Source organism: Thermochaetoides thermophila (genome assembly GCF_000221225.1).
Source record: "Thermochaetoides thermophila DSM 1495 unplaced genomic scaffold scf7180000011816, whole genome shotgun sequence".
Lineage (NCBI taxonomy): Eukaryota > Fungi > Ascomycota > Sordariomycetes > Sordariales > Chaetomiaceae > Thermochaetoides > Thermochaetoides thermophila.
Window position 1 is genome coordinate 2,399,107 of NW_006383032.1, and position 17,175 is coordinate 2,416,281.

A 17,175-nucleotide genomic window follows, 5' to 3' on the forward strand; every position below is an offset into this window, starting at 1 on the left:
TGATGTTGTAAAATTGACACTCGACCCAATTGGGAGTTCTCACAAAGCCCAATGTGAGGTCGATGGTTGTGAGCGTTCAAAGTGGTGTTTGAAGAGAACGACAGTGGGGAGAGTGGCAGGAAGAACTGTTGTTCAGGTCAATCCAAGGCATTGGCTTTTGGGCACGGAATTTTTTTTCAACTTTTTTTCTTTGCCGGATCGATGATGCGGATTGGAGACCGGTCCAACGGCGGGACGAACCCCAGCTGCGTGTCGCAGCCCCACCTCCAGCCAGGGCTGGGTCGCCATGTCAGGCTAGCGCCAGAGTCACCCCACCACTTGGCACTGACGCCTTGGTCGGTCGCAACAACTCGGCACGACTCGGGATGCCATCCACCGACGCATCCGTGGGCCCAAATGGGTGGGCCAAGTGCATGCCTCACCGCCTTCCGGATAAGGAAGGAAAGTAAACAAGCGAAACCACGACAACGAATCAAAGCACAGACTGAGGCTTGACAATGATTCGACGGCGCGACTCAGTCTTATATTCTCCATTTCGGTGTCTCACCTGAATAACTGGCGCGTCTCAATTGCCGGCGACGAGGCGCGTTTAGATGATCCCGCGATGGAGTTTCAGTATTCCATAACAGTATCACCAAAGCATCGCAGTCAGCATTCGAATAATAGGCAGTACGGCGCAGCAGGTACAAGCACAGCAAGTTCAGGCTTCGCCTCTGAACAGAGCCAGCCGTGGACAGCGACCCGGTGCCATCGGCTGCTTCGGCCACTGCTGGCCCACATCGCCGCGCTCCGGAAGGATAAAGAAAGACGCGTCTTGACCCGTTCCGCATCTGGGCCGGCCGCGACCAAGTCATCGCTAGGCAAGCGAGGCTACCCCTATGACGATGATGACTATTGCGAGTCACGACCATGCCGGAAGTATTCGAGGAAGGGCCCTCGAAGGACATCTGCCGATAGCTATTCTACAATCACTCCCCAGCGCAACATGCAGAAGATGCTTGGCCGGTCCGGTGCCCAGGAGAGTCCAGATTTGAGACTAACTACCCCCTTTCTCCTGCGTTTGCGAGGTTCCATAACCTCTAGTTTGTCGTTGAGCCAGGATTCGGAAAAGCCGCGCCAGAATGAGCTACGACCATATCCGGAGAGCAAACGGTGTCAACACAGCAATGACCTTTGCACCAAAACGAGATGCTACTACGACGCAGAATTGGCCCACCTTCGCCGACAAGTTAATTCTACCAGATACAGCCTGTACGAGCCTGTAGTCAGGGCCTTGGACTCCCTACTGCGGGCCACATCTCCACAGAAGAACCAGGCAGCAGAACATACTTCGTTACTGTCCATTTGTCTCCGCAAAGTGCCCGAGTGCATAGAACTTATTAAACAGCAAGAGGAGGAAGGGGCCAGGTCCGCAATTCAAGGGGCTAGTGTATCATTCGAGATATACTCTGAGCTGGAGTCATTGGGAACAACCGCTGGATGGAGACATCTTTGTCTAGTTGCCCGAGCTCATGGCTTAAGGATTGTACAAAAGGCAGCCTTGGATGGCTTATTCGAGGATCCAGTTACCGAATTGTTGATCAGAGTATGTCTTGAACATATGCCAGCCAAAGAGTGCATGGGGCTCATCCGGACATACGTGATCCGGCAATACCCCAAGCCTTCCTCGACCGATGATAATCCGTTTGCCTCACCAGCTCTCCGTCCCCTCGAGCTACTCCGGAGACATGAAAATTTGCAGCACCTTGTTCCAGGGATAGTAACAGAGCTGTTAGACAAGGAGCTCCTGCCCCGTGAATGGGTGCTCTCCAAAGGTATGCATTCACTGTGGTCGTCGTTACTGTATACGATCACCGAGACACGGCCTTGCGCGGATACGGTCGATCTAATAGCCACTGTGCTCGAGTTGCTTTGTGATCTCGCAGTGCCAAGGAAGCCACGAGGAAAGCTACAGACTCGGCTCCAAGGGAAGCCTCAGAATAGGCTTCTCAATGCCCTTGCAGCTCTCGGATCGGTGGTGCTGTTGGGTCTTGAACGTTCTGAGGAGGAATCCGAGCAGCCAGAAAAGTCGAGGAGGTTCGAGGCTCTCAGAAGACGGCTCGAAGGGATTGTTGACTATTGTCTCAAGAGCCTGAGGAAAAGGAAACAAGGCGGCTGGAAACTCGGCAGTTACCTGATCTCTCTATGTGGTTTCCTCTGTCTCCCGCACAACGACACTTGCCAAGCATCTGCCTACTCCAAAGCGCGAAGCCAGATCGAGTCATCTTGGAGAAGGGTACACTCTTGCATAGGCAATGAAGGTCTAATGCTTCAATACAATGCCACAGCGGCACTTCTGAGCGCGATAGCACACTCTTGCAGCCGTGCAAATGTGGGCCTGGCCCCTCGGGAATATTTGTTTGGATTTTTCAACAAGATGGAAGCACATCTCCAGCTACCAGATGACGCACTCGCTAACATGCGGGTTGATGGAGCATTTCATCTGGCAGAACGGACGGGTGATCTGCGAGATCTTGAGTTTGCTGAGCAGTTGCAGGCCGAAGTTAGGGCCAAAAACAGCACTCCAGGACAGAAGACTTCCGGGAGTAGCATGAAAAAGACCCGTCCTTTCTCTGGTATGAAGTGGGATGCTGAAATTGCGGAGTGGATGGCCGCGACACCAACGACAACAGAGCGTCCAACACGGAGTGGTCACCTGGCTCGGCTTTTTGTGGTTCTGGATGGAGAGACCAGTCAATCCGAAACTGACCGTGAGACTGATGCATCCTTGGGAACAGACTATGACGACGATGACGACAACATTACATGGGAAGATCATAACCCCACCCAATCGACAACTGACAGGGCAACACCACCAGAATCGGAGTCAACAGCCAAACATCAACAAGCACTACAACATCAGATAGACCATGACTATGATGAGATCACAATTCTGGAGTCAGACTATGGTGGCTTCAGCAAAATCGCCAATGAGTCATCACCTGCTCTCCTCGAGCGCCAACCACACCGCGTCTCGCGCCGCTTGACCTTCATTGCGGCAGGGGATGAACTTGGTTTTGATGTTGACGCTAATGTTGACACAAGAGTATCTGACAACGAGAACGCCAGCAGGCCGCTACGCAAGCGTCCAGCTCGGTTTCGCTTGTCGATATCTGGTAAACAGCCGGGCAGTGCCTCTGTACTGGCTTTCGCTAGATCGCAGTCCGAGTCTGAGACTCGTACTCGTATCAGTGATTGCCTTCTAGCTCGTAAGAGGAGCGAAAAAAATATCAACGATGTCCTGGGTAGTGGTTACAAGAGCACGGAACAAAGCGCTTCTGATGAGCAGAAACCCGCGAACAACGCCATTGCCAACAAGCCAAGGAAAAAGCAACATTTGGTGTCAGAGAAACCTAGACCGAAAACGTTGTCACAGACATCGCAGGTATGTCACAACAACTCGAGGCTCGGTCAGTCGTTGTCTCGTTGTTCTTTGGCACAATGTCTTCGCGCCCGTGGCTGTGAAGAGGCCGAGGATAGTGGAGATGAGCTGAGCATTCTCTAACCCAGTATCTTTACCTGTGACGAGGTTCAACACTGCTTCGATGTATACATTTCGAGGGTAGGATATGGAGCTTGGTGTATGGAGTGAATTGATAAACAGGGTAATAGGGTTTGTTTGGATGTTCTGGGATATCTGGCCATGGGGGGCATAGGTGACGTGGACTCTGTTTTGACAGGTCTGCTGGTAGTCTGGTGTTGGCAAGATGGCAGTGCCTTGCTGCCTTGGGCATGTGGGACATCGAATGATGTATTGTTTGGAGCGTTGTTCAGACGAAGTAGTCTTCAATGTTTTGTTGTTGTGTGAAACAGCAGGTCGTATCTTAAGGATGTTGCGACCTGGATGTTGACAACAGCCGGGGTGGAAATTTTGGTACATTCAGACATATCCGGGCAACCGTTACACCAGTGCCTCACAAACGTGCTCGACCCCTTGCAATCTCATCCCACATCCCATTAATATTCGGCTCAGCACCAGTTACTTGCCCCATGACTCGGCAGATTTCTGTTGCCCTATTGAGGAAGCTAGCAAATCTCGTTTCTGTTTTGAGATCGATGCCGCCACTGGTAACAAGAGCCACGGTAATACTCTCCATTTTGCTAGATATCGATGAAGTGCCTAGCCCGACTTGAGAACATAGCGGCATACCTACCTGTAGTTCCTTGTGCCTTGGCCTTTTTACATGCCTGCTGATCGGTCGGATATTGAGCTCGTTGTGCTCTTTTTATACAAAGCCCTTCTTATGGTAGGTATCCCGCGAAAATCATAAAGCAGACTGTTTCGGAACGAAGCAGCTGGGATAAGTTTGTGTACTGGCTTCAGAGCCATCAGTTGGAAACTTGAAACGCCTAGAAGCCTTTTTACGGGAGATCGGCCGTAGAGGCTCAGCGTCGATCATATACAGATCGAGCCGCGAAGATATCTGTTCTTTGGCAAACGTCATAAAGGAAATCTTAGAAGTTGAACTCGTTGAAACATCATTTACCTACGCTACGATGCCTGGCAAGACGGCACATGCATAGACATATGATGTTACCATTAATGCTAACGTGGAGCAAGGGGCAGCACCGGGCCCGAGACGGCGAATACGCAGCCATCCTGCTGGTCGTTTCGCGGATATGAGATCCAAGAAGGCACGGCAGCAGTTCTCGCGCTTACTGTTTGAGGCCGGAAGTGGTGGTGACGCTTTCGATGGAGTTCTGTGATTCTCTTTTCTAATCTCTACATGGATTATGTAAGCTCACGTCCTATTCTCCCTTGACGACCACATCATCTCAACGATCTCAACGATTACGACTCTTTTTAAAAATGATCAAAGAATGAGCTCCATGAGCCTCATCGCCAACCTCACATCGACGGACCAAATTTTCTTGGCTTGGCCGAAGGGCAACCCTCACAAGACCCAACAGATGCTGCAAGCCTCCACCCCCTCTGTCACGGTCGGTTACAAAAGAGGCTGATGTAAGTGGCTGATGAGCGGAACCTCCATGCACTTTTACTGGCGCAATCCCGGGCACGGATTCATGCGCTGTTTCACCTTCTCGCCCAATGGCACCTCGGCGCGCAGCGTGCTTGGCGGAGTCCCCAGAAGCATGGGGCAGCATAGAGCATCGAATGGGCAATCGGATCAGGAACTGCTGTGATGCGATTCGCGGGTTGCGTCGCGTCAAGGTGGGGATGGTTCCAAATGCAGGAACATGGATCGCTTTCTGCCGCCCTGATTGGACTTCAACCGTCGGCCGCTGGAAGGACGGCATTTTTGCTGTGAGGCCATTGGGCCCGCCCACGCTGTGAACTTGCTGACGTTTCTGGGATACGCTGGGAGCGCCGGATGCTGCTGTCGGCTTGCTGGACCGCTGGCTGCGATGCGGCGCACAAAGCAAACAGCGGGGCATTGAAGCAAAACGCACTGGACGGCAGACGCAGGCCGACACAAAGCCGGCTGGGGAGAGACAGAAACTACAGGAGACAGGCACCGAGCAAGTAGCCAGCCAGCCACTCTGCCAGATGTCAACGAAACCGCAAGTCTTGATTCGCTGGAAGTATGATGTCTGATATAGGGAACGCAGCGTGTGTCCAGTGCGGGGTCAAACGCTCTCTTGCAGTTGTCTGCTGATTGTTTCTGCTGTCTCTTCTTGACGTTCTTCCTCTGCGGCTTCCCCTACCTTTTGTACGGTCGGTATCCTTCCTTCAGCTCTGGTTTACGCGTCCCGGGGGCTGGGATCGAGACGCTGATTGATCGGCAGAGATTTTTGTGGGTTTATTATGGGAAACACGAAGAACCAGAGAACCAAGAAATGCATGGTTAGGGGCGTGAAGCCTGTGACAAGTCTCCCGAGATGACGCAGGATCTCTCGCGATACTTACACGTATGTGTCACGGCACGCAATTCCGGGGAGGATACGGCCCCGCAGGGTTGACAAAGGCAGGGCCTTGGAGTTCAGGGGATGTAAATTACGATCTAATAGCATAGAGATCAGTATTGTTACCGAACCCTTTGGGGTCTGGAGTGAGAGTGGTCGGACGATTGTCCCGATTCCACGACACTGCCCTCCCTGCCCCTGGAGCACATCCGCTGGCTCCTATGCGCTGCATGTGCGTATGCGACCCTGATCCCAGGCCCAGGACTCTGCGCTGCTTCCACTTCCACAGGTTCTACGTTACGATTTCCTTTTCTATTATGCACGCCCTTTGAAGCCATTTTCTATCCCGCACTATCTTTTTTCTTCGCATTTTGTTCTCCCAAGACAACTCCGTTGTTGAACCACGGAGCTTGTAGCCTTGTTGCCTGCTCTCGCCGACTCCCAACCCTTAGAATTTTGATTCACATTCTTCGACTCGACTTTCTCTCCCTTTTCATAACGCAGCGCGCTTACCTTTCCCTTCACCACTACTCTCCTTTCTGATTCGGCCTGGCCAAGGGAGCGGCAACATTCATTCCTTTCTGAGAACAAGGCCATTTTTTTCTTCGTACTGGACTTCTGAATTGTCATGGGCAGGTGACCAAGTGGCCAAAGACAACAAAATCGAGTACTTTGAGTATTTGTGGCCGACATACCGATCCTCGTTCACCATCGTTCTCCTTTCCTTCACTCAATCGATTGGTATTGGGCACCAGCATCACTGCCCATTACCCATACCTACCTTATCAACCTAGCAACGAATAACAACCAACTTGACGGTGCTCAACATCGACTGCAGGATTCGGTCATCATTGGGCCCGCCTTCGTCTTCATAACCAGTAACTCGACACTCCTTTAAAATCTGGTTGATCCTTTGAAAGCGATCAACATCTTGCAACTACAAGCCATACATACCTACATACGACATTTCGATCCTCGACCAGACAAGGCAGACTCAGAATACCGTCGAACTCGAGATAATCCTTCGCCATGTCCAGTCAAGCAATTACAGGAGCGGCTCCTATTGCCACAGGGGCAGCCGGTGGCCAAGGCCAGGGCAGTGCTGCAGGAGGGCAGTGGGGAGGTGCTGGGGGAGCAGCCGGGGGCGCTTCTGGAGGGGCTCAGGGACAGCAGGAAGGGGGATATGGAGGACCTGGGGGAGCGACCAACAGCCTTGACCCCGACGTTGTGAACGAGCTCTTGGCCCATTACCTGCTTATTGTTCTCGGTTCGATTTCGATCGCTCTCCTTACCTGGCGGCTCACCACCATGATCATTCGCTATGTCCGGCATGTGGCATGCCTTTACAACGAAACACAGCGCTACTTTGCTCGCCCTAACGAGGAGTGGGCGTGGTTCAAGAAGAACATTCTTTATGCGCCCATCCTCAGCAAGCGCCACAATCGCGAGTTCCAGCTCAGCTCAGCTCTCAACATGGGCACTCTGCCTACCCGAATGCAACTTGTTTTCCTTCTCGGCTACTTTGCGACTAATGTCGCTTTCTGCGTCATGACTATCGACTTTTCCGGCCCCCTGAGGCAAGTCGCAGCCCTCGTCAGGAATCGTACGGGTTATCTGGCGACTGTCAACATGATCCCGCTCTTCCTGATGGCTGGCCGGAACAACCCTCTCATCCAGCTTCTCGGTATGTCCTTCGATACTTTCAATCTCCTGCACCGCTGGTTCGGCCGCATCGTTGCTCTCGAAGCCCTCACCCACACTCTAGCCTGGATGGTCAGCAATGCCTCAACCAACGGCTGGCCGTCCGCCTTTTCTACGGTTACCAAGGTTCCCTTCTTGTTGTGGGGTTTCGTTTCGACTTGCGCCATGGTTTTCATCTGCATTCAGGCTGCCAGTATCTTCCGCCACGCGTACTACGAGACCTTCAAGATTCTTCACATCGCTCTGGCCATTCTCTCGGTCATTGGCCTCTGGTGGCACCTTGACATGAAGCAGCTCCCCCAGTTGCGTTACCTGTACCCAGTCGTTATCCTGTGGGCCTGTGACCGCGCGGCTCGCTTCTTGCGGGTTGCTTACCACAACTTTGGTGCTGGTGGTACCAAGGCGCTCGTCGAGGCCCTTCCCGGCGGTGCCTGTCGTGTTACTGTGACTATGGCACGCCCTTGGACCTTCAGGCCTGGTCAGCATGCCTACCTTTACATGCCTTCTATCGGTTTTTGGCAGTCACACCCTTTCACCGTCGCTTGGAGTGAGGAGAACGACCACGCTGATGCTGACCGTTTGCCTATTTCCCGCCGCGACATCCATGGTCAGAAGAAGACCACCATCTCCTTCATTATTCGTGGCCGGACCGGCTTCACCGGCGCCCTCTACTCCCGCGCTTGTGCCCGTCCGGACGGCAAGCTGGTCACTCGTTGCTTGGTTGAGGGTCCCTATCGCGGTTCGCACAGGTTTGGTTCGTACGGCACTGTTATGCTCTTCGCCGGTGGTGTGGGTGTGACTCAGGTCGTTCCCCACGTTCGTGAGCTTGTGGCCGGCTATGCCAACGGCACTGTAGCCACGCGTAAGGTCATCATGGTTTGGTCGATTCAGTCGCCGGAACACTTGGAGTGGATCCGGCCGTGGATGACCCAGGTGCTCGCTATGGAGCGCCGCCGCGAGGTTCTGCGCATCTTGCTGTTTGTCAGCCGGCCGCGGTCTACCAAGGAGATCCAGAGCCCGAGCAACACTGTCCAGATGTTCCCTGGTCGGCCCAACATTGACACGCTCATTGGCATGGAGATGGAGAGCCAAGTGGGCACCATGGCCGTATCGGTTTGCGGCCCGGGCTCGTTGAGTGACGAGGTCCGCAGGGCGGTTCGCAACCGCATGTACCAGGGAAGCGTTGAGTTTATCGAGGAGGCCTTCTCTTGGTAAAGGAATGATAGATCAAAATATCTAGCCAACCAAACACCCCTGGGACAAAGAAGGAATGAAGGACAAAACTGTAACAGGATAAGCATGGGATTGGGGTTAGCTACACAGAAACTTGGGAAAATAGGGGATTCCTTTGGCGCTGGAGACTTTTGTGCATTGATCGGTCTGCGTCTGCTTGCTATGTCTTCATTTGTATGTATATGTATTTCCAGTGCCATCTTTGGCTGCGGCAGACAGAGTCTCTCACGCAGCAATCGGGCAATACCGAATGTACATTCTTTTTTGATTTGAGTTTCCTGACACTAGTGATTCGGTGTACATCAATTGCTGGCTGTACAATGTCTCGCACTAATGATCGATTAGTGCGTCCCCCCAAGCCATCCTTTCCGCCAAGTGTTCCGTCTCCTACTGGGCAAAGAGAACCCTAACCCTCATTGCCTTGCTGCGGTGGCAGCCCTGCTGCTGCCAGCAGTGAGGTGCTCCTTACCCCACCTGGCCCCCACCTCTCCCTCAGCGCGTGACGTCGCCAGTGGACTTGTTCCACCGTGGCCGCGAACCACTTCATTCCAGCGCTCGTTCCTTCGTTGTCTCGAACCTTCGCAGCAAGAGTCACCTGGCTCCAACTTCGATTCCATCCCGACATCCCACTTTCATTGTTGGCCTGCTGCCACACAGCTTACAGTCCACTTGCCTCTTTCTGTTAAGCCGTCCAGTGCTACAACCAAAGGGCTATTCTGTCATTGACCTCGACTGCTTGTTGCTCGTTTTTGCTGTCCCGCTTCTTATCTTTTGTCGCCACTCCGTATCTAGCTGGCTTTCACACTTCTAACTGAACTGACCTTCCGTTCTCCCTGCATCCTGCAGTTGACTGCTCCTCTTACTTTCACTGTCTTGTGCATTTCTGCTCCCAGACGCAACAAACTAGGCTGATTTGTTCAACGGGATCAAGCTCAGGTCTCTGAGCGCTTGGCCACAGTTGTTCCCGCTCTGGAGACCGCCGCACCTCATGCCTTAGGCATTACCGCATTCAAGACAGCACAGTGAGAAGAGGACCATAAAAGAAAAAAACGCCGAGTGGCCGCAGCTTGCTCAAACGCCAAGCTGCCGTCACTCCCATCAAACTAGAACTTACTCAGCCTTTATCCACCAGGCTTCTGCCGATCCGTGCTCCTCAGCTGCCCGTAACTTCCTTGAACTGAGCATTCCATCACCCATCGCCCAGCACACGTACACCCGATCACGAATCCGTGAATCAATTGCCAGTTTCATTTGCATACTGGTCAGAACTACAGATAACCGCTGCGTTCGTTGCTTGCTCGAGCATCACACATCCCCGAATCCCCGCTGCCCTGCCACGTAAAACAAGCTCCCGGCGAGTCAAAGAGCATCAGTACCCGGCCGATTACCCACCACTTTCCCATTTTCTCATCTACAGGCACTTAAGACCGGCCAAATACAAGAGAGGCGTTCCTCCAGAGTCAGATATAATTCACAAAAAGGTCATCTCCTAGCTGAGTACACCGGCTCGAGCGCATTCTTTTTGCCTGTCACTTCTGCTTTTGCATACGTACAGCCCAAGTTGCAACCATGGGCCTCGCGTACAACACCTATCTTAACAGCTCCCGCATTTACGGGTGCAAGGGTTGCAAGACTCACCTTGCCAACCACGATGATATCATTAGCAGGGTAATTTTTATCCCCCATTTCTCCTTATTCCGGCTCCCTTTTCTCTCCTATCCCGCCAATCCCTTCCCTCCCTCCCTAGTCCAAACAACAAGATCAAAGAAAGAGCAAATGAACAGATTACTCACCGCTCCCTCCCCTCCCCAAAATTGGGGTCACGGGCACCTCGGGAGTCAAACAGAACTTCCGCGGTCAACATGGCAAAGCGTACCTCTTCAACACGGTAGTCAACGTCGAGGCGGGCGAGCCGGCCGAGCGAACCATGACGACGGGCCGCCATGTTGTGCGCGACATCTCGTGCCGCATCTGTAGCGAGATTGTCGGCTGGAAGTACGACAAGGCGTACGAGTCGACCGAGAGGTATAAGGAGGGCAAGTTCATCCTTGAGGCTGAGCTCCTTTGCACGGTGAATTGAGCAAGGGCTAAAGGCACGAGCATGCTCCCTCCCGCTGCCTACTGTGCCAAGTCTATTGCTTGGGGTGGGTATGGAAGGCATGTTCTGCTGAGGAGACTGTTTGATCACCTCAGGGAAAGGGATCCTGTTTCATTGGGCAGGCTGTCTGTCTGTTAATCCATTGCAGTGTTTTCGTGTTTTTCCTTGGCTTTGTTTTCTCACAGGTTCGGACTTTTAAGGATCGGAGGAGCATTGGTGGCTGGGTAGGCAGGAAGGAGATGTTGGGAGTTTGGTGTTTGCTTCTTCCGTTGGCATTTCTCGATTTGGTTCTCACACACTATCATGCGATGGCAGTAAGCCTAGTGATTTGACTGTTTCTTGCGACATTGACAGCATTGTCCAGGGGGAAGGATTCGGCGTGATGGACCTATGCGATGCTCTCTCTCCTTGTCTTCTTAGGCAGAACGTGCCGACAGACAGCAGTAGCAGACAACATTGAGTTCACATCTTTGCGTCATATATGTTGCAGCTTTCTTGGTTATTTTACCCAATACCGGACCTCTGATTGCCTTGTGGGCGAAGAAAACAGGCTGAGCATATTCGGTTCTTCTACGGAAGTGAATGCTAACCAATCCTATGATTCCCGATTCCTAAGAGTGAGAGGAAAGCAAAACACGCACAATACCTTATCCGACCCTCTGTTCCGCCAAATGAACGCCTAGAAGTTGGAGAATGTACCCTCAAGATGGCAGAAACGAAACACAAGAAGCCCCCAGATGTGCTCAACTGAGGGGCTGGACGGTTTATGTACACATGGCCGCTCGTTCGGACAGGGCACATGTACACATGTACAATACAAAAGTGAGTTGCATGCCTAAGCATCCACTAAGCATGACTTGATCAGCTCGGCCTTCAACCTTTGCAAACCCCTAGACTTTAGTTATGCTCGATCGGCTCCTCTGGAAGCAGCTCCTCGACGATCCGGTCGCGGGGACGCAGGCACTGGAATGGCGGCTGGACAACGCCGTTGAAGAGGAAGGTGAAGTAGACTAGCAGGGCGAAACCGACAACCTGTAGCCACTTGAATGTCTCCCAGCCCAGGCCGAGTGAAACCATCCAGATGAAGAGCGTGCGGCATGTGTCGATGGTGGAGCGCGATGTGGCGCTGACGCTGCGTGTAACCGAGAGGCCGAAGAAGTTGAAGCCGCTGGGGCAAGGTCTGTTAGCTTTATGCTTCAAACAATCGAGATCAATGAGGAGAAACGCACCCGATGCTGATCATGATCAAGATGCTCGACACAAACACGGGCCTGTACTCCCAGAACTGCCGCCACCCCTCCACCATATCGAAAGGACCATACCGGCCAGCCTCGGTCCGTCCGATCGCCAGGTGTAGCACCACCATACCCAGCAGCGTAATCACGAAACCGAACAGGCCCTCCCAGCCGACAACACGAATCGGCTGGATCGCAGACCGCTCCAAGATCCACTCTTCAAGCACAAACTGTGTCGCTGTGAAGATTTGCGCGCCGGCAATCATCAGCACGCCGACAATGACGCGCAGCGCGTCCGCGCCCACCGAGTCCAGAGCGGCCGCCGACACGGGGTGCTTGCTATCGGGCTGGATAGCGCCCGCCAGGCCGACCACGCCGACGCCCAGCATGACACCGACGAGAGAGATCCATTGGAAGGCATATAGCCGTCGGCCCAGAAACACCACGCTGAAGATGCCGACGAATAGCACCAAGGCCCCACGGGTCATCTGGTAGATAGAAGCAGCGACCAGCAGGAGACCCGCGTTCATCAGGGTCGTGCCCATGATGTCGCAGATAGCGGGCAGCGCGAGTAGCATGACACGCCAACCGGCCAGGACGGAGGGGCAGTCATGGGGCTTCTGGCTGCCGCACCAGCAGCCATTGTTGTTGTTGGTACCGTTGTCATTGTGGCCAGACGGGTTCAGCGCAGTGGTGGAGCGGATGCTGGCATTATCAGCGGCATGGCGCGGAGCAGTGCCATCCTCCTCGTCGTCGGCGGTCGTGCGAACGGGCTGGTAGGTGTGGCGGGCCTTGCCCTTCTCACCCGCGCCGAAGTAGCGGCGGTGAAACTCCATGACGGCGACGACCAGCCAGCAGCCCATCTCGCCAAGGAACATCTGGAGGGTCTGGATTACGGGCTGCTCGAAGTGCTGACGCTTGGCTGGATCAGGGTCGTCGCAGTTGCGTACGCATTGGTTGTCCTGGGTATCGTGAATAAGTTATCTGTCTTCAAGTCACTTTATCTCGAGGGGGGCATTCGACTTACCTGGTACTTGGTGAGAAGGGTGTTGCAGACCCCCGTGAACAGCATCATGGAAACCAAAAACGGGATCAAAGCCCGCGAGCGAAAGCTAGCGGATGCCATGGTTGGTGGCGACGCTGGCTGCACCGAGGCCGGGGACTCGGTCGAAGGTGAAGGGAAGGACGACAGATAGGCCGGCTAATAAAGAGAGGTGAGTAATGAGTGGATATGACCAGCCGCGATGCGAGGTGCGGACAGGATCACCAATGATGGATGATCCAAACCGCCTCGTGGAACAAAAATGAAAATCGAAATGCAACCAACAGACGGTTGCGTAAAGGGACAGCTGGCTGTCCCTCTATGCGATGGTTGAGAAAATGACGAAGAGGAGAAATCGTAGTTGACTCCTCCGCGTCGCCGTCGATGCCTTTGTGAGACGAGAGACGTAGAGGAGAGGCCGGCTGGCAGGCTGCAGGTGAGCGGACAAGGCGGGCGATCAGCACAGCAACCACTAACTTCAGCGGCCTCTCAGTGGCCTACGGTTGCTGCACATGACGCTGTTCAGTGGAGCCCAAACCGTTGGGACCCACTTGGCGCTCGCCCCGCCGGTTGATAGGGGCATGCCAATGGAAGCCACCGCTTCCAGTATCGTCTTATCGCCCAGATCGCTTGCGCAATCGCCCCGATATAGATACAAAGAGACGAAAGAGACAGCCATTAAACAATGATTCGATATTCACAACTTTCAGCATTTTCAATTGATTCCAGATATCCTGTTCTCAGTGAGGTGTCAGGTATTGAATCTAATACTGCTGGTTTATGTGTGATATTATGGCAGCCATCTATGAATCTGCCGTAGTAGAGTCTTGGTTGTATGCCTGCTGTTGGTGCCAAAGATGACAAATACCAGAATACATTGCGCTCGCCCTTTTTCTACCCAACGGATGCCCAATTGTAGAGACCTCAGTGCTGAACTTAGTTGTCTGTAGCCTCTCGTTCCCTGTTATTGCTCCTTTCCTTGTCCTTGGCCTTGTCTTTCTTCTCCTTCGGCTTCTTATCCTTGAGGTTGTTGTAGTGTGGAATTCCTAATTCCTTATCGCGCGCCAACTTTTCGAGATCCCGCTCTGTAAGTGGCACGCCTTCAATGCTCTTAACCTTCCTGCCCTCCAAGAACATCACCAGCCCTCCAACCATGGCGATGATGCAAGCGATCGCCACCAGGAAGCCTGTTGCCCAGCTGGGCCGCGTGTGCCGATTCATCCCCCACATGATGCCGCAGAGTCCACACTGCGCAAATGTGTTCCACACCATGCACCAAATCACGAGGTCTAGTTTCCATCCTTTAGTTGCAGGTGCACGAACACCAGTGAGCGGAGCACTCGGCATGCTTTTCTCGGGGATCGGTATGCACTCCCGAGGAACGTGGTCTGGGATATTGTCCGGCCCAATGTCCACAGCTAGCTCCTGTGTGCCCGGCAACCTGAACCAGCCATTATGGATGCCAGCCAACTTGCGAAGCTCCTCTTGCTTTCCCAACAGCCGATACTGGAGTAGGTAGTACAGGTCGCGAAACCGCCACGGCGCCAGGCCAAATGCGGTGACGCAAAAAAGTGCTGTCAAGATCTGAGAGTCCCACTCGATCCATTTCCTCCGTGGTGAGTTGATGTCGTCGCATGTCGGGTGGCACATAGCTGGCGCCGCGTTGCAGAGCAGTAAGAACAGCATACCGCCCCATGCCACGATATTGAGTCCGTATATGGTCCAGAAGAACCCCATCGGGGTCGTGAAGAATTTCCAGAAATGCTCCAGCCCCTGCATCATCATCTCTTTCCATGAATACTTCGGCGGGAAATGGTAACCATTCGGGAAGGGCGCGGTGTGTGAGCGCTGGATTGCTGGAGGTTCGGTGTTGCTAACATGAGAGGCTTCGTTTATGAGGGTTCCTTCGTCGGACGAAGGCACGCGGCTGGCTTCGGGATTCAACTGTCGCTTTTCTTCATCTTTCGTAGTCTGACCGTCGGTCTGCTCTGCAGGCGCTGATTGAGTTGCCGTCTGTTCGATTTCAGAGGGCAGTGCTTGCTGCCCAACTCGCGGGTGACCCGCGAAGACGGAAGACGCGACCTGGCTCGTCGCAGCCATTAGACCTTCTGGCGGCCGTGATTCCCCGAAACTCTGTGACAATCTCCTTAAGAGTGACCTGGGATTCGGCTTGCTTTGATCGTGGTCTTGGGGCGAGCTGTCATTCTGCGCAGACTCCGCCATTTTTATTGATTGCATGTAGACATGGGCGGCCGCCCTGAGCTTAGAGGGGCGCAATGCTGTGGTCAGCCGGGGATTTGGCTTGGCTGTTGGACCAGCGGGCAAGAACCTCAAGAACTCGATATTGGAATGTTTTGGACTGGTTTATGCGACATAACAAAGAAATATCATAAAATCGGACTTCTGGGGGGGGGGAGGGAAAGAATTACGAGCACAACACCAAAATCGTACAAAGAACCAACAAGGTCGTCCAGCAGCTCGACAGCCAAGAAAGGTGCTGTGGCAGGGCACGGGAAGTGTCGTCAGAGATTCGCCCAAGCAAAGCTGAGCTGAACGCGCCGCACATTGCTAGCGTGGCAAGGATATTGCCCCCGCGACCTCCACGACAGGGCCTAGTCTCACCGTTGAGTCTTGTCGCGGCAGCTCAAAAAAGGTAGGTAACCTAGGCGTCAGACCGCACTCTCGCTCTCCCCGGAAAGTTGAACAGAATTCATGGTAACCTAATCGCATCATTTGCTCAGTGTCCTCAAGTCATGCTTATAATTTTCTATGCACCAAATTTAACTGGCAAGGCAGCTTGTGGAAGCAAAATGAAGGATAAGATCAGGAAGGTTTGAGTTACCGTTTCACCCTAGTGCTCCTCCGACAATGCAGCACAACCAAGCTCCACTCTTGATCTAGTAGGCATCGCCATACAGTGAACCCTGACCAACCGCTTACTCTCAGCCTCGCCCTCATCGCCATCTGGCACAGCGCTTCCCGCCGAACCGTCTCTCGGTTTAGCCAACACTTCAAGTACCGTCCCTGCTGTTGATAAGCGGCAAGTCGCGCCAACGATCGCCCTCATGACAGGCTTAGTACTTGTGCCTGGTGCTGTAATCCTTGGGGCTGACCACCAGACCTCTTCCCTTCTTCGCTCCCCGATAGACAGTTTCAATGATATCGATGAGCTCCTGTTTGTCTTCGAGGACCCAGTTGAGTTTGTTATTGTTGCCTGTGCCAAAGTCACACATGATGTGCTTGTTACGGAAGAAGAACATGATGCAGCACGGGTCGTAGAGTTCGTACATGGCGTTGAAGTCAGGTACCTTTAAGCTGGTTAGATCCTGTGATAGGGTAGTACAATAAAAAGAGGGTGAACGCACTTGGTCGATATCGCAGAGGTAGATGACAGCAAAATTCTTCACCTTTTCGGCGATCTTGTAGAGGGTCTCATCTTGCCTCATGCAATCCTTGATACAGATATTGTCAGCTTATCTTAGTCCACAGGTCAGATCCCGGGGGGGCGTTCACTTACGGGATCATGATCACGACCGAAACGGATCACCACGACGCGTTCCTCCTCTACGGCGGCCGGTCAGCCTCTGCGCGGATCAGCCATCATCAAAAGTCCATGAGTGCAGGAATCTGCAGGGGAAGGAAAAACGTACCTGAAAGGATGGCCTGGTCGACGTGCCATCCAGAAGGAAGATGAGGAAGTAGCACTGAGCCCATATTGAAGGAATAGTACTATGATAACGCTTTCTTGTTGTTGGCACTGGGTAGGCGTCGCAATGCGAAGGGTCGGTGTGAAGTTTGATGATTTTAAGGCTGTCTTCACTGTCTGAAATGCCCCGCGATCAGTGGTGTATTGTGGCTGTCGCGGGGGCTTGAGCTTCTGCTCAGTCCGTTCAACGTGACGCAACTTTACGGCTCGTCGAAACGGAGCGAAACGGAAAGAAACAAGGGCTGCGAAAACCTGC

The 17,175-nt window shown here is 53.3% G+C and overlaps 6 protein-coding genes across 6 annotated transcripts; 3 read left to right on the forward strand and 3 right to left on the reverse strand.

The window, feature by feature from the left end:
* Window positions 1-604: 604 nt before the first annotated feature.
* Window positions 605-3,544, forward strand: CTHT_0027320 (uncharacterized protein; the record flags this gene model as incomplete). Its single annotated transcript, XM_006693126.1, has 1 exon — window positions 605-3,544. One exon carries the CDS (start codon window positions 605-607, stop codon window positions 3,542-3,544), a length of 2,940 nt encoding a protein of 979 aa, XP_006693189.1.
* A 3,389-nt stretch (window positions 3,545-6,933) lies between these two features.
* Window positions 6,934-8,820, forward strand: CTHT_0027330 (reductase-like protein; the record flags this gene model as incomplete). Its single annotated transcript, XM_006693127.1, has 1 exon — window positions 6,934-8,820. The coding sequence occupies one exon, from the start codon at window positions 6,934-6,936 to the stop codon at window positions 8,818-8,820; it is 1,887 nt and encodes a 628-aa protein (XP_006693190.1).
* Window positions 8,821-10,407: 1,587 nt separating this feature from the next.
* CTHT_0027340 (yippee-like protein) lies at window positions 10,408-10,918 on the forward strand (the record flags this gene model as incomplete). The annotated part of the gene is made up of 2 exons (XM_006693128.1): window positions 10,408-10,506; window positions 10,685-10,918. The coding sequence occupies 2 exons, from the start codon at window positions 10,408-10,410 to the stop codon at window positions 10,916-10,918; spliced, it is 333 nt and encodes a 110-aa protein (XP_006693191.1).
* A 915-nt stretch (window positions 10,919-11,833) lies between these two features.
* Window positions 11,834-13,297, reverse strand: CTHT_0027350 (putative carbohydrate transmembrane transporter protein; the record flags this gene model as incomplete). The annotated part of the gene is made up of 3 exons (XM_006693129.1): window positions 11,834-12,104; window positions 12,166-13,133; window positions 13,199-13,297. 3 exons carry the CDS (start codon window positions 13,295-13,297, stop codon window positions 11,834-11,836), a joined length of 1,338 nt encoding a protein of 445 aa, XP_006693192.1.
* Window positions 13,298-14,149: 852 nt separating this feature from the next.
* Window positions 14,150-15,436, reverse strand: CTHT_0027360 (uncharacterized protein; the record flags this gene model as incomplete). The annotated part of the gene is made up of 1 exon (XM_006693130.1): window positions 14,150-15,436. One exon carries the CDS (start codon window positions 15,434-15,436, stop codon window positions 14,150-14,152), a length of 1,287 nt encoding a protein of 428 aa, XP_006693193.1.
* An 851-nt stretch (window positions 15,437-16,287) lies between these two features.
* CTHT_0027370 (uncharacterized protein) lies at window positions 16,288-16,927 on the reverse strand (the record flags this gene model as incomplete). The annotated part of the gene is made up of 4 exons (XM_006693131.1): window positions 16,288-16,521; window positions 16,579-16,665; window positions 16,731-16,777; window positions 16,864-16,927. The coding sequence occupies 4 exons, from the start codon at window positions 16,925-16,927 to the stop codon at window positions 16,288-16,290; spliced, it is 432 nt and encodes a 143-aa protein (XP_006693194.1).
* Window positions 16,928-17,175: the final 248 nt, after the last annotated feature.